This window comes from Podarcis liolepis, assembly GCF_965112155.1.
Source record: "Podarcis liolepis genome assembly, chromosome: 14".
NCBI classification, from domain to species: domain Eukaryota; kingdom Metazoa; phylum Chordata; class Lepidosauria; order Squamata; family Lacertidae; genus Podarcis; species Podarcis liolepis.
In genome coordinates, this window is record NC_139569.1 from 43,020,641 (window position 1) to 43,036,178 (window position 15,538).

General features: G+C 42.3%; 1 protein-coding gene and 1 long non-coding RNA gene across 2 annotated transcripts in view; both read right to left on the reverse strand.

Moving 5' to 3' along the window:
- The window catches only part of LOC310693687, a 65,385-nt gene that overhangs the window by 36,311 nt on the left and 13,536 nt on the right, over window positions 1-15,538 (reverse strand). The window lies entirely within an intron of this gene.
- On the reverse strand, window positions 1,062-9,764 carry LYSMD2 (LysM domain containing 2). Its single transcript, XM_083476040.1, has 3 exons — window positions 9,261-9,764; window positions 2,946-3,277; window positions 1,062-1,954 (listed from the first exon to the last, which is right to left on the reverse strand). The coding sequence occupies exons 1-3, from the start codon at window positions 9,486-9,488 to the stop codon at window positions 1,903-1,905; spliced, it is 612 nt and encodes a 203-aa protein (XP_083332166.1). The 5' UTR covers window positions 9,489-9,764; the 3' UTR covers window positions 1,062-1,902.

A 15,538-nucleotide genomic window follows, 5' to 3' on the forward strand; every position in this document is an offset into this window, starting at 1 on the left:
AGAACACTTCAATCTCCCAGGACATTCTATACAAGATCTCAAAGTAGCTGTTTTACTACAAAGGAATTTCAGAAATAGACTGGAAAGAGAAGCTGCTGAATTACAACTCATTACCAAACTTAAAACCATGAAAAGACCTGGGCTGAACAAAGACATTGGATTCTTATCTCACTATACATAACTAAACCATTTCTCACCTTCCCACCCCTTGCCTTTTCCTGTAAGACCTATTACAGTCGTTAAGAGTCGTTAAGAGGCTCTCCCAGCTATCTGCCTATCTCCCATTCCCACCACCCTTCTCAGTAACACCCCTCCCCACCTTCTCACTATATAGAAGGATCTGGCAACTTCTGTTTCAGTGTATCTGAAGAAGTGTGCATGCACACGAAAGCTCATACCAAGAACTAACTTAGTTGGTCTTTAAGGTGCTACTGGAAGGAATTTTTTTATTTTGACTATGGCAGACCAACACGGCTACCTATCTACTACTGGTGCCCACCAAGGTATTTTTTGCTCTATAAGACTCGCTTTTTTTCTCCTAAAAAGGGGAAATGTGTGTGCGTCTTATGGAGCGAATGCAGGCTGCGCAGCTATCCCAGAAGCCAGAACAGCAAGAGGGATTGCTGCTTTCACTGCGCAGCGATCCCTCTTGCTGTTCTGGCTTCTGAGATTCAGATTTTTTTTTTCTTGTTTTCCTCCTCCAAAAACTAGGTGCATCTTGTGGTGTGGTGCGTCTTAAAGAGCGAAAAATACGGTAATTTGTATGTGTAGTAGTTCTAGACACAAGCAAATTGTGAGACTTCTATCCATCTTTGCAGTGCCGGTGCTATGAACCGCTGGTAATAGATGGGGCAGAATATTGTAACCTGAAGTTCCCCAACCCTGACATATACAATAGCATCCTCATTCATTTTCCACAACCAAGATATTAAATTTCTCATTTCAGTTTTTCAGAAGCATAAATAATAAAAAAGCATAATCAATAGATTCATTTTCCTTTATGGTCATAAAATTAATGTATTTAAAATAAAGCTGCAGTAGTTAGAAAAAAAGTCAGACACTTTGACAGCTTTGGAAATTTTAATACACTCAAATGAAACAGAAAAGCATATTTTTGAAATGTATTTGCAAAGCACCAGACATTCTGTATTTTCTATACAGATAGGCTGAAAAACAAAGACAATTCACTTTCTTAAAGTGCATTTTGCATTTATTACATGAAAACTACATATATCTGCACACAAGTATCTATGTTTTGAACATTACCCTGACACAAAGAAAAATACATTTTTACCAAGGTTTTTCCCTTTGTTTAAAAAAGTCTCCGAGCAAGGTATTGTGCCATACATACTTTAAAACCTCAACTGATTTCCAAAACAGTTAAAACTGGTTCATTTTAAGAACAAATATCTTTGTATACATATTTTTATATCTGTATAAAGACACATGTACACACACATGGAGAAAAAAATATTCAGAGATGCATCTGTCAGCTCTGATATGCACAAAATCTGCATGACAGGCTTATCTATCTCAAGGCTCCATAATAATGACTTTCATCATAAATATTTAATCTTCCTTACACTTTATCTTATAAGTATATACAGCTGTTTCCTAACGATCCTGATTCATAGTTGTCTCAGGGATATATTTTCATAGCAGAAATACGAAGGCAATTACTAGTTTTGGAAGGATCACTTCCTTTATTAATGTATAGTAAAAGGACATTGGCCTGCAGAAGGCGAAGGTCAAATAATTGTAGTGCAAGTATAGTTAGTGGAATTACCTATATACGACTTGTAACAAGTACACGATAATAAATCAATCCAAAAGGTTTGCTTTTGAATCCTCAGATATTTAGTTCTTTAAGAACAGTTTTGATTCCAGCTCTTCAGTCATCTTCTACTGCTGCTGATAAGAAGAAGTTGCATAGGAGTTTTCCTCATCGTCCTCCCTGTTGAGAAAAAAGGAAGCTTGTGAAAATGTTTCCAGGTGCTTAGAAAATTTACTCCACAAAGTAAAGCATTTAAGGAATGTAGCAGAATGATCATTCCTTGTAGGAAATCTTCACAATTTTCGAGCAGCAATGTATCAAGCGAGCCCACAAGCATTTTGTATACAGTGAGAAGTCTACAGTCGTACCTTGGTTCTCCAACGCTACCCATTCTGAAAGTCCGTTTGACTTCCAAAAACCAAGGTGCGGCTTCCGATTGGCTGCAGGAGCTTTCTGCACTCAATCGGAAGTTGCATCAGACGTTCAGCTTCCAAAAAAAGTTCACAAACCGCAACACTTAATTCCGGGTTTGCGGTGTTCAGGAGCCAAAACGTCTGAGTCACAAGGCGTTTGAGAACCAAGGTACGACTTTATATTTTGACTACATAAAATGAAATATAATATAATCCCTACCCTCAGACTTACAATCTACAAAACCATACCACAAAAGGGAAAAAAATAGATCAGTAGCAAATAAGAAATATGCAGATGCAAGTACAACCTAAGTTCTTAACCCGAGGTACTGTTTCTGGGTTAGCAGAGTCTGTAACCTGAAGCGTATGTAACCCAAGGTACTACTGTAGTATCACTGAGACCAGGGCAGGGCAGGAAGATTAAACTCTGGACAGGTCTTTGGTCTTTTGTATTTTTGCTTTTCTCAAAGTTTTTAAAAACGGAATTACTTCAGTTCTCTAGGTATGTGTGTGAAAAATTTTAGCCACTGAGCTGATCAAAGTATCTGGAATTTGCCTAACCAAATCTGTAACATGGAAGCTCAAAGACTAGAATTTCCTGAATATTCTCAAAATTTTCAGGAAAAAATGTAAACCCTTCCCAACGGTACTGTGCTTTAGTGGGTAACTCTACTGTAAAATGCTACTGTTCTAAGTATTATCCACACCAAGACCTCAAAATGTGTTTAAATAAGCAGGCAGTTTTCTTTTTTCTTTACCTGTTATCTTCAGGTTTTAGTTTCCGAGCTGCCTGCTTGGACATCTTAATCTGCAAGTCCAGTCTATGTAGAAAATCTTTGGCAGATAATTCTTCAGGTGGAGGGAGCTGATTGTCAGGCTCTTGAGGACTGGGTGAAGAGTTGTCTTCCTGAACTGTCACTGGTCCATCTTCACAAGAAGAGGGGGTGTCAGCTTCATTCTCTGGAGACTCCAATGAGCTAAGTCCATTAAACAGCAAAGGCTTCTCAGATATAACAGGGATATTCAATGTTTTTCTCAGAAATATACAGTCATTGGTGAACAGTTTATTTGCCCTTTTAATTTGCTCCATCTGAAACAGACATAAAACTATGTTTACTGATTCAAGTAAAGATTGTTTATCCGTTTTCTATAAACAGCTTCATGACACACATTTCCTTCTTAAATGTAATGTCTCAGCAACTTTACCATCTCTTCTTTCAAATATACACTATAAAATGTATCTTCCAATAATGAAATTAAACAATAAAATATGATCCCTTTGGGCATATTCTCTTATTATGCCCCATAATAATGTTTCTTGCAAAAAGTAGAAAATAATGCTGCAAAACACAAATTGAATTTAAATACCAGGCAACCAGGCAAATTATCTCTCACTCATTCAGCAGATTAATGGAACTGGAAGTCATGAACCAGGACACCTAATGCAAAATATTCCATGGAACTTGAAAATTAGGGATCCCAAGAGCTTATCTGAGTTTCTAGTTGCCAGCCTTGGTGCCCCTTCCAGCACTTGCTAGAAACAAGTGTGAAAGAGGGCCTTGTCATCTTATTTACTTCCCTTCCACTCTCCTTCATTTGCCAGTTAACTCATCAAGTAATAAACATAAAATATCATATAACTACAGTGGCATTAAAGATGGCATAACTGAAGAGCTGTGGCTCTAACTGCACTACACCATCAGCCATCCAAAATTCCCACGATGGTGTTAGGAAAAGCTTATAATTAACAGTCATGGAACTAGACTGAGTGTCAACATGAAGCCCTATGTCCTATTAACAGCTGAAATAACAGGTGCCTACCGCCTACCATAGACATGTGAATATTTAAGTTATAGTAAAGGTTTTGGAGACAAACTGTATTTCCAACTCTAACTAGACAAATAAAAAACCCTGAAATTAAATTGCATTTTCTTTTTTATTTCCATAACTGTATGAAACAGTTTTGTGTTTTTGTTTATTGAAACTAGTTTTTATATATTTTTCACTATCAGGCAACAGTTTCTCCATATACGTGAATCGTCTCAAGTAGGGTAGTATCAACCAAGAAACACAATATTTTCTCTGAGGCGTTGTTTTCACTATGGGCTAGCAAGAAAATGTAGCAGCCACAGCACAGCTTAATAAATAATGCACATAAAGCTATTACGTAACTCAAGATTTTGTTTCCCTCCTGCTTCTATAGCACATGGCTCAAGAAATGTAAAACTTCAAAGGATTTTTTAACATCCTGGTTAAAATGATATCTAAATACAAGCATGTTAATTTACACCTATCCCTTAAATCCAAATCAGTAGCTTTCTATGAATCATGCTTGTTAATTTCTGCTTTTCTATATAAATATTGAACCACAGGAATGAGATGAAGCACTACAAATACAGCACTTTAGGTCATATTGTTATTATGAGTCAATACTGGGGACCGGGGACTGAGAAATCATCATAGGTACTAGAATCCAGCACCTGGCTCCATGAGATGCTATCCTGTCATGAGAAAGTTCATCCCACTGTACCAACATGAGCTATCCTCCTCTTTTTATAATCTTTCAATACCTGAGCTCTGCAATCTTCTATATAATTGCTATATAAATCTGTTATAAAATGGCAAACTGTTATTAACTATAAACAAAGCACACCTCCTTCTTCTCTTACTAAGACAGAAGATCCAAAACTAGAAGCCTTTGCTTTTGGAAAGTTCAAGGCCCATAGTTATCTCTAAACAAAGTCTCTTGCGCAATGAGTTTTAATGAACTAATATTTTACATCAGCGATAGGAACTTTTCTTTCTTCAAGGGTCACATTGCCTCATACCAAATGTTTAGAAGCTGCATGCCGAAAATGGATGGAATCTGAGGCAGAAGTGGACAGGGTTATTGCTGTAACATCCGTCTCCCACTATGCAAAATACGGTTTCCTTCCCAGGATGGCATTTTTGGCAGGAGGCTGGTGAGCTAGTTCCTAGCTCTTTTATTAGATGGCTCATTGTCCTGCTGTATGCCATGCAACAGGTAAATGAGTGCACTTATGTGTGTAACTTGACTTCCTCATTTCAGTAAAAGTAGCAAATATATAATTATAAATAAAATCCCTTAATAGCGTGAATGCTTATTTCATAAATATGCTTTAGTAGTTAGCTTAGCATATGCAATACTATTAGTAACCCATTCCATTACATCAGTAATTGTCTTATGTTTCCAGGTTTTTCCTTCTTCAAGGACAAGCCCAGTGTGAATGTTAGTCCCAAAGTTTGCTGTCTCTAGCAACCCATGAGACTAGCTCAGGATCTCCTAAGAAAGGTTGATACAACTCCTGGACTCCTGGTAGCAGCACATATTCCAGGAGTTGCACCTAAATCTCCCCAACCACGCTGCAAGGGATTGTTGGTATGCACCTTAAACCAGTGTTTCCCAGCTGGGCCCCCCCAGGATATTCCAAGGGGAAGACAGGTGAAAATCATGTAAATGGGGGGGGGGGTGTCATAGCACGAGGCTGGGGGCCACAGAGGGAAGTGAGAAGTGAGGGGGGAAATCACACTTTTAATAAAAATAAATCCTGATTGGCTGGCTATCCGCAAAAAGTAGCACTATTTTTTGCCGTGTGCTTTTTCTTGGAGCAGTCCTGGTTTGTTTCCTCTCAGAACCCCCAGGTCAGGTAAGTGCAGGGGTGGAGTGGCAATAGGTAGGGCTGAGAGAGCAGGAGCTGTTTGTTGCTGCCACCAACCAGTGCTGGGCCCACTGGCAGCCTGGGCCTGACTCAGCAAGGTGCAGGGTGCAATCTACCCCAGCGCCAAATGGATCAGGGCCTTTGGATGTTGCCAATGAGCACAGGGCCTGTCAACAGCATTGGCCTGGCTCTGCAAGGCACAGAGTAAAATGCACCACAGCGCCCAGCCGAGCGGAGTCGTCTGGTGCTGCTGACTTGCCTGTAGTAAATAACTGTCTACTCAGAAGAAAGCCACACTGAGTTCAATGGGCCTTACTACCAAGTAAGGGTTTGTGGGGCTATATTGTTTTATATAGGTAGCCAGGGCTTCTCTGGATGACAAAATCTTTCTGCACCAGGTCAGTGAGGACCCACTTGCTTTTTAAAATTATCCCATATATACAGAACTCCCTGTGCACCTTTTGGACTGTATCTGTAGGTTTCCCTCTCTATGCCAAATAACTGGGGTCAAATAAGTGTTGCTTACTTTTTATAATACATGGAAGATGGATCTCCCTCAGGAGGTTCTGGACTCTCCTTCCTTGGAGGTTTCTAAGCAGATGTTGGATGGCCATCTGCCATGGATGCTTTAGCTGAGTTTCCAACGTTGCAGGGAGTTAGAGTAGATGACCATTGGGGTCCCTTCCAGCTCCCTGATTCTATGTTCTTCTGCTTCAACAATATTTCATTATGTTCCTATCATTTTATGTAATTGCATTTTGTATAAATTATAAAAAATTATAAATAAAACATGTTCTATTTACAAACAAAACATTTAAATAGCTACCTTTCTACCAGTTGTACCAGTTGGTTGGGGGGGCATGAGCGTAGCCAAGATTTTTGTTGGGGGGGGCAAGCTTTTGTTAGGGGGAACAGAACCTCAGATTTGTACTGATTTGTACTGAATTTTACTTTTGGGGGGAAGCTGCCCCCCTGCCCATGCCTATGGGGGGGCCACAGGAAGGAAACAAGGTCGGAAGGGAGCCACTGTCGGGAAAAGGTTGGGAAACACTTGTTTGTTGCTTCTCTGAGATATTGCTTCTAAAATGTATTGTCACGCACAACAACCACTTCACCTTCTTTTGTATCTGGGTGAATCTTTAAATAATTCATACTAAAGGGAAGACATGCAGCCAAGTCAACAAACTGAATCACAGTTCAGTAAGGTTGCGGAAGTGCAACAGTTGTGTAACAAACATCACCTCTCCTGCTACGCAGAGAATCCTCCAAGAAAACTTTCTTTACACAGGGCAACATACCTGACCATGTCTTTGTTCTTAAAGCTAGAGGTGCTGGAGCTCAGGTATCTCTGAGAGTCCCTAACCAGTTCCTAAGGTGCTGGCTTTAGTACCTCTTATGATGGTGAAGATACTCTCTTCATGCTGAAAGGTGACCACAGCAGGGTAGCTACACATGAAACATTGACATTTTGTCTGCTGCCCAATTATGTCTTTGGGGGAGGACAGTAGCACAGTGTAGAGAATCTGCATTGCGTTCAGAAGGTCCAAGGTTCAATCCCAGGCATCTTCAGGTAGAGCTGGAAAAAGCTCCTACCTGAAATCCTGGAGAACAGCTGCCTGTCACAATAGAGATTACTGAGCCTAGATCAGGGGTCTGCAACCCGCGGCTCCGGAGCCGCATGTGGCTCTTTTACACCTTTGCCGCGGCTCCGGGGCGGATACTAGCGAGGGGAGGAGGTGATTTGTGCGCCCCGACACTCCCCACTGTGGTGAGCGCTGTACTGGCTGTGACGTCGCATGGGGGCAGTGCGTGCATCAGTCACGCACCGTCCTGACGTCACCTTCCCGCCCGCTGTCAGATCGGAGGGCAGCGGCGCGCATGCAGGTCTACGACTGCGAGGAGGAAGATGACGTCCCTGTTTTGGACCCCCGGTAGGCCAGCCACGGATAAAGGCATGTTATATTTGTTTTAAATGTCGCAATGGTTTTGCGGCTCCCAGTTTTTTTTTCTCTTCGGAAACGGGGCCAAGTGGCTCTTTTTGTCTTAAAGGTTGCAGACCCCTGGCCTAGATGGACCAATGCACTGAATCAGCATAAGGCACTTCCCTGTGTTCTTACAACTTTAGTGCTAAAGACAGATGTGCTGGAGTTCCAAGCACATCTGTCTAGATTCTAGAAGCTCATCCAGTTCAACATCTGAGGCGCCATCTAGATATCCATGTTGGGGGCAGGGGACATGAGGACACTGCACAGATTCAGAGGAAAGCATTTTTCTCACATCAATCACAGATGCCTGAGGGGCAGTTTGTAGTGGGAGCCCCTCTATACATATTCGGAGTGAATTGTTCTCCTTTTATCTGTCACAGATGCCTCAGGAGCTATCTGTAATTATTGCAGGGGAAGAAGAGAAGGCAGGCCCTCTGTACATACTTACTTCTTATCACTCATAGAGGCTCCAAAAGCTGACTTGGGTTACTGGGCTGCATACCTATTGCACAAGTATTGTCCAATCTCAAATGCCTAAGGGGCTGACAGTTACTGGGAGGGGAGACGAAAGGCCCTCTGTACATGCTCAAACATTCTTCTGTCAATCACAGATGCCTGGGGCTCAGCACACCAGCAAAGAGAAGCACTCTCTTCATATCAAGCACAGATGCCTGAGGGACCAGCTGAGCCAAAGGGCAGGGAGAGAAAAGCCTTCTGTACATGTTCATAGACTACATCAGTCACAGATGTCTGGGGATTTATCTATAATTAGTTTCAGGAGGAGGAGGAAGGCCCTCTCTGCAAAATTTAAAATGGGGGGGGGGGGCAAATCTGGCTTACTAGTAGTACATGTGAAAAGGATCTAGGGACCAAGACTTTAACCGATGGCTTCAAGTTACAAAAAACACTAAACACCAGGAAGAACTTTGTGACAATAAGAGTGGTTCAACCCTAGAATGGTCTCCCTCGGGAGGTTGTGAACTCTGCTTAATGGAGGATTTTAGGCAGAGGTTGGATGGCCATCCGTCATGGATGCTTTAGATTTCTGCATTGCAGGGGGTTGGACTAGATGACCCTCGGGGTTCCTTCCGACTCTACAATTCTACGCTACTAAGTGTACTCTTCCTAACAGCCACATATGTCTGAGAATCCAGCTGGAGTCACTGAGAACGTGGCGGGGGGAAGCACTCTGCACATGCTTCAGATAAAGGGGGGCCGCTCGCTTTCGCTTATCCATCCCGCAATTATTCCACTCTGGTAGTGGGAGCCCCCAGAAGAAGACGGCACTCTGCACATGTTCAGGCGCTCCCCCCCCAAGCCGCGTCCTCTTACCCATAGCAAGGACGCCGACCCTGGGCAGGGGAGCCAGCGACCCTGCCGGCCAAAGCCGAGCGCGGCCATCACCTACCGTCACGCCGTACTTGAGCGCGATGCCTTGCAGGGTGTCGCAGGCGCTGATACGGTGCTCCACATAGCGCTCGGCCAGCGGCGCCGCCACGGTGGCCGTGCTGCCGTACGAGCGGGTCTTGGTGCGCGCCAGGCTGAGGGACAGCTCGGCCTCCGTCTCGGACGCATCCGGCCCGGGAAGCGGCTCCTCCCGAAGGAACAGCCCGGGCACCGGCAGGAACTCCGCCATGGGCCTTTTTTTCTCGCGCGCTCTCTCCCTCTCAGCGCCTGGCGGGCGACGCCGGGATTCGCCGCCGCCGCCGCCACATCCTCCCTCCCCTCAGCTTTTCCTGAGGAGAAGGCCGGCCGTCAGGTCTCCCGGAGCAACGGCCTCCTGCTACGCGCCTGCGCACCAGGAAAACTGAAGTGTGTGTGTGCGCGCGCGCGTGGAGAAAGTTCCCCCTCTCGGCGAAGGTCTCCGCTCCGCAACCGACCTCCCACCCCCGCCGTCTGCGCGTGCAGGCAACCGCCGGCGCATGCGCCGATCCCGCTAGCGCGCCAAGTCGAGGCGAAGACGGTTTGTCCCTCAGGCCAACCGCCGCCACTGGCGCGCGCCAAGTTATGGTCGTTGCTCTCTAACCGCCTCCCTCTTATTCAATGGGGGCTATGAACTCTTGATTAAAATACATGGGAGTGAGGGGAAGGGGCGTTTTTCTTATCAATTCCTCCAATTATTAATTCCTCCAAACATTATTATCAATACTATTAATAATTATTCACGTTAATCATCATGATTAATTCCTCCAAAGAATCCATATTGCTTTTTTAAACAGCTCTTCTGACTCTGCCCGTTGCTTTAGGGAAGCTTTTAATGTTTAATAGGTTATTGTATTTTAGTGTTTTATTGGAAGCCGCCCAGAGTGGCTGGGGAATAAATAATAAATTATTATTATTATTATTATTATTATTATTATTGTTCTACATCCATAGTTTCTCCCTTGTCATCTAAAATTATTGTTGCTGCCAGGATGCCCAAAACGTAGCTTTTAAGAGGCCGCGGCAATACTACTCTCAGAAGCAAGTGCACAAAACTATATTTTAAAAAATGCACAGCTTGCAGACTTGACATATAGAATAAGAGAACAAGGAAGAACATACGTTTAAAGAAGACAGGCAAACGTTTGTTGGCCATATGGGAAATAATTGTGTACAGCCGAAAATGCTGGCAGCATTAAGATAAATTTAACTGTGTAAATAATTTTTGATGGATGTAATAATGGAAAACCGATTGGTGTAGTTTTTATAAAATACGCAGGGATTTATGATATGTAAAATGAACCATGGAAAGAGAAGAAGGGAAGAGATTGATATCTTAAGGATGTAAAATGAGTATTTTAAATTGCAAAACAGAAAATTTAAATAAAAATTATATACAAAAGAACAAAACTATCAAAAGAATATTGTGTTGTATTCAGTGCTTGTCCTACTCGGACTAGACCCATTGAAGTTAATGGGCGTGATTAACTTAAATTTATTAATTTCAATGAGCGTATTCTTGAGGATGTCCTTAGCTGGACATGACTCCTATGAGAACTGGGTGGGGAATAAGAACCCTAATTTCAGCATCAATCACATTTTTACAGTATTCTTTTTAATTATGAAACCAGCTTTTTAAAAACAGTATTGAATAGTTTGATATTAACCACTTCTGCCCTTTTAAAACAATTATTTTTACGGCTGCTGTTAGTGGGTGGTGTGCCCAGGGGCAAAAGTAGGCTTTCTGTCACCTGGGTCAGAGACCCAGTTTGGCAAACGCACCACATGTGTTTGTGTATATATACACACAATCCCCTCAACAATTTGTTCATAGAGGGCATAAAAAACAGGCAATATATAATTTGAATACAAAGTTTTGTATTTAAACAATATTTGTATTGATTTCCAGCAACATTTAAACAAGATATCCAAAATAACTTATAACTAGTAAATAATAAAATATTATTAAAAGTATGCATTTTTACAGTATTAGGTTATATAATTTATAGCAATTGATAGCACTATTATTTTTTAGCTGTGAGGTAAATAAATTGTTGTTGTTATTTAGTCATTTAGTCGTGTCTGACTCTTCGTGACCCCAGGGACCAGAGCATGCCAGGCACTCCTGTCTTCCACTGCCTCCCGCAGTTTGGTCAAACTCATGTTAGTAGCTTCAAGAACACAGTCCAACCATCTCGTCCTCTGTCGTCCCCTTCTCCTTGTGCCCTCAATCTTCTGAGTCTTTTCCAGAGAGTCTTCTCTTCTTATGAGGTGGCCAAAGTATTGGAGCCTCAGCTTCAGGATCTGTCCTTCTAGTGAGCACTCAGGGCTGATTTCCTTAAGAATGGAGAGGTTTGATCTTCTTGCAGTCCATGGGATTCTCAAGAGTCTCCTCCAGCACCATAAATTACTGTTGTATATTAAAGGCCAGGGTCAAACTGATTGAGGATGGGGAGGGTGGGTGGAGAATAAGAATACAAAAGAACAATATACATGATGCTTCAGATCCAAAGGAGGCTATTACATACTGGCAGCACTGAAATTATTTGAAGTAAAGTTTATAGCCCAACTCATAGACAGTGCCCAGTTAAATTCCCTTCCAAATTTGATGTTGTTGGAGCACATCGAAACCACTGAAGGTGTAATTACTATATCAGAGACTTCACATATCTGGTTTTTAGTGGATCTTTACTGGCTGCAGGGCGGATGAGGGCAGTCTTGATAGGGACGATGGGGCTTAAACAGGAGACCCCTTGTCTTCTTTCTGAAGCATTTCTGTCACCTGGGCAGAGACCCAGTTTGGCAAACACACCCCATGCATTTGTGTAGGCACACACACACACACACACACACACACACACACACACACACAAACCCCTCAACACATTTGTCCATAGAGGGCATAAAAAATAGGCAATATATAATTTGAATACAAAGTTTTATTTTTAAACCATATTTGCATCATTTAAACAACAATATATCCAACATAACTTATAACAAGTAAATAATAAATAAAATATTATAAAAGTATGCATTTTTACAGTATTAGGATATATAATTTATAGCAAATGATAGCATTATTTTTTAGCTGTGAGATAAATAAATTGTTGTTGTATATTAAAGGCCAGAGTCAAACTGATTGAAGATGGGGAGGGTGGGTGGAAAATAAGAATACAAAAGAACAATATACATGATGCTTCAGATTCAAAGGAAGCTATTATATACAGGCAGCACTGAAATTATTTGAGGTAAAAGTTTATAGCCAAACTTGTACACGGTGCCCAGTTAGGTTCCCTTCCAAATTTGACATCGTTGGAGCGCATCAAAACTACTGAAGGTGTAATTAGTATATTGGAGATTTCACAGAGCTGGTTTTTTGCAGCAATTCATGGGGCTTTGCTGATCTCCAAGCTCTATGTGTTCCCAGGATAAGGTTTGGGTGGACTGACATGTAGCGCTCCCCCTGCTTCTCATCTATCTCCTGGAAAAGGGGGAGCCCAGAGGGGATTTAAAATTTTAAAATTTTAAGATCAATCTTTCAGGTCCCAAAATGAGTCACAAATGCCATCTTGAGGTTGGAAGCCGGTCTCTTGAGCATAGAGGCAAGAGTATAGATGTCTGTACTCAAATTTTGGCTAAGATTATCTTTTTTTCCTAACTGGGCTTGCCTCCCTTTGTTGTCAAGGATGAATTCCAATCTGCATAGTATCAGGCAGTTATGACCAAAATTCTAGCTCTGGGCTTTTCCCTTGAACAATTGCTCAGAATGGGCTTTGGGGAGGCTAGATCAGCCATCAAACAGCGTATCACAAACACAGAACACCAAACCGATCTGGATAGATCCCCCTCTTTTATTGCCAGGTATCTCTCAATGCCTATGGAGTATCTTAGCAATCTGCATCTGCCTAAATACCACAAGGCATTCACCCTGACACAACTCTGTGCTCTCACCTCTGCTGTTTTTGAAGATCACTATAGAAAAATCCCATATCCGCAGAGATGCTGTCCCTGTGACTGACCAAATTGAAACTGTTAGACCGTGAGCTTCTCCAATGCTCGTTTTACAGAGATCTAACCTGTAGAAGATTAAAACATAAAAAGAAGCAATTTACAACATTGAATTTAAAATTGGAGTGCATTCACATAGCTGGAACAGAGCTTCTTGGCTGCCAGTGCAAATTTGGCTACCTGGTGTGTAATATATAGAAGTTTATCTGCTAGGAGTTCAACTGTCATTTCCTGTGCGGCTCGACCTGGAAGCCAGTTAAGAACTGGCAATATAAATTTTCCTCTGGGCATTGTATACAGGGGGCAAATTGTATTGCCCTTGTAGTTGGTTAGGTGCTGCAGTCCTTGCCACACTTGTTTCATGTTGTTATCGGCTAAATAATTTTCCACATTAAGCTTATATTGTTGTTTTGCTGCCTTAATGCCTTTTTTGAGATTTGTTCTCACCTCTCTGTATATGTCTATATTCCCGGTCTTAAAGGCAGAATCCCGGGTTTTCAGGAGTGTTCTTTCCTCAGCAGTCATCCATGGTTTACAGTTCCCATAGACTCTAATGCATCTCTGCGATGTTACATTATCGGTGCACACTTTAATATAGGAAAGTATAGCATCTGTGTGTCTGTGCAGATCTTGATCTTCAAACACACTCCAATCAGTGCTCTCAAAACAACCCTGGAGCTGACTAAGAGCACCCTCTGGCCAAATTCTGTTTTTATAACTGGCTGAATTCTTCTCCTGAGAGGGATGTACTTCAGTCATAGAAAAACTGAAGAATGGTTGCATGAGCCTAAGTGGGGGAAGGGGATTGCCCTGTAGGCCTGTTTCAAATTGGAATACGCGAGATCTAGAATATTCCCCTCCTCTAGTGGGAAATTTCGCAAACTGTTCAAACTTAGGGAAAACTGTCTTCAGGCAGGTTTGATTGAAGTCCCCTGCCACAACAAGGGCACCCTCTGGGTGGATTTGCTGTTGCCTGGAGATGACGTCATATAGCTTAGAAAGTGCCGCACTGACATTAGCATCAGGTGGAATATAAACAGCTGTAATAATTATGACAGTTACTTGTCTAGGCAGATAAAATGGCCGACATGTAACTGCCATCAATTCTACATCTGGGGAGCAATACGTGTAAGCTACTTTGCTGTTAACGCACCAACCATTGTGTATGTAAATACAGACTCCTCCGCCCCTAGCTTTACCAGAATCACTGTTTCTATCAGAATGATAGATTATTCAATTTATCAGCTCAATTGCCGCATCCGGTACGGCTGAATGTAGCCAAGTTTCTGTAATAATTACCACACAGCTTTCACGAAGAAGCTTGTTTGCTGCCATCAGCAACTGTAATTTTATGGACGAGAGATCTGGTGTTGGTCAGGAAGACGCTTGGCAGTGCTGCTCTGATGGGTCTTTTTCGAAGCTGGGTTAACAGACCAGCTCTGCAGCCATGTTTTTGCTTTTGCTCTTTTCTCTTTCGCTTCTTTTGGCACTTCCCCCTCCCGACGACAATCCATAGAGATCCTGGAGGTCTTACTGTGCAGTTTGGTATACAGTGGGACCTTTGAAACTCTCTAGTTATCTCTATTTTTCTTGCGAGCCCGATGTTTACCAGTTTTGTGCGTGAGTAGGTGAGGTATTGGAAGCTCAGAGCCGCAGCGTATCAACGCGCCGCCATCTTGGAACTAAAATGAAAACCAAAGAGTATTTCTTTACCCAACAACAGCGGCCAGAATGTTAATAGCAAAACACTGGAAATGTCAGAATTCCTGCTCCATGATTGCAGTCATGGGATTGTTGTCTATCACATGACGGTGTATGTTTTGACTCCACAGAGTGGGAAGTGACGGAGACAGGATTTTTGTGTTACTGTGTTCCGTGAAGTGGGACTATTGTCCTTTGTTCTTTTTGCAGTCTGATGCTAGAGAGAGAGGGAGCATACAATTTTAATTGGCTCTGGGAATAATCCTAGGCCTGAGGACCCAGTTTCCTAGTATGAGAGCCTGCTCCAACAATTAAAAACCCCATCTTTTTAATACCACAGAGAACAGGCCAACTAAACCAATAACATCAAATAAACCCTGGTTTGACTACACCTGCTTTGAGGTCAAGAAAGCCCTGCAAAATGCTTACAAAGCTGCCCTGACAGCCATAAATTCTGTCAGACAGCAAGCCTATCTTGCCATTCGTGCCCTAAAAAAAGAGTATAAAGACCTAATAACCCACCAAAAGAACGCCTAGAGAATGAAGATATCCTGG

Bases quoted from the DNA above. Each gene is read 5' to 3' on its own strand.
- LYSMD2 (XM_083476040.1), bottom strand. From the start codon at position 9,488: ATGGCGGAGTTCCTGCCGGTGCCCGGGCTGTTCCTTCGGGAGGAGCCG. The intron at 3,278-9,260 runs GTAGGTGATGGC...TGTCTGTTTCAG, and splicing joins CGCTCAAGTACGGCGTGACG to ATGGAGCAAATTAAAAGGGC. The intron at 1,955-2,945 runs GTAAAGAAAAAA...TTTTCTCAACAG, and splicing joins CTAAAACCTGAAGATAACAG to GGAGGACGATGAGGAAAACT.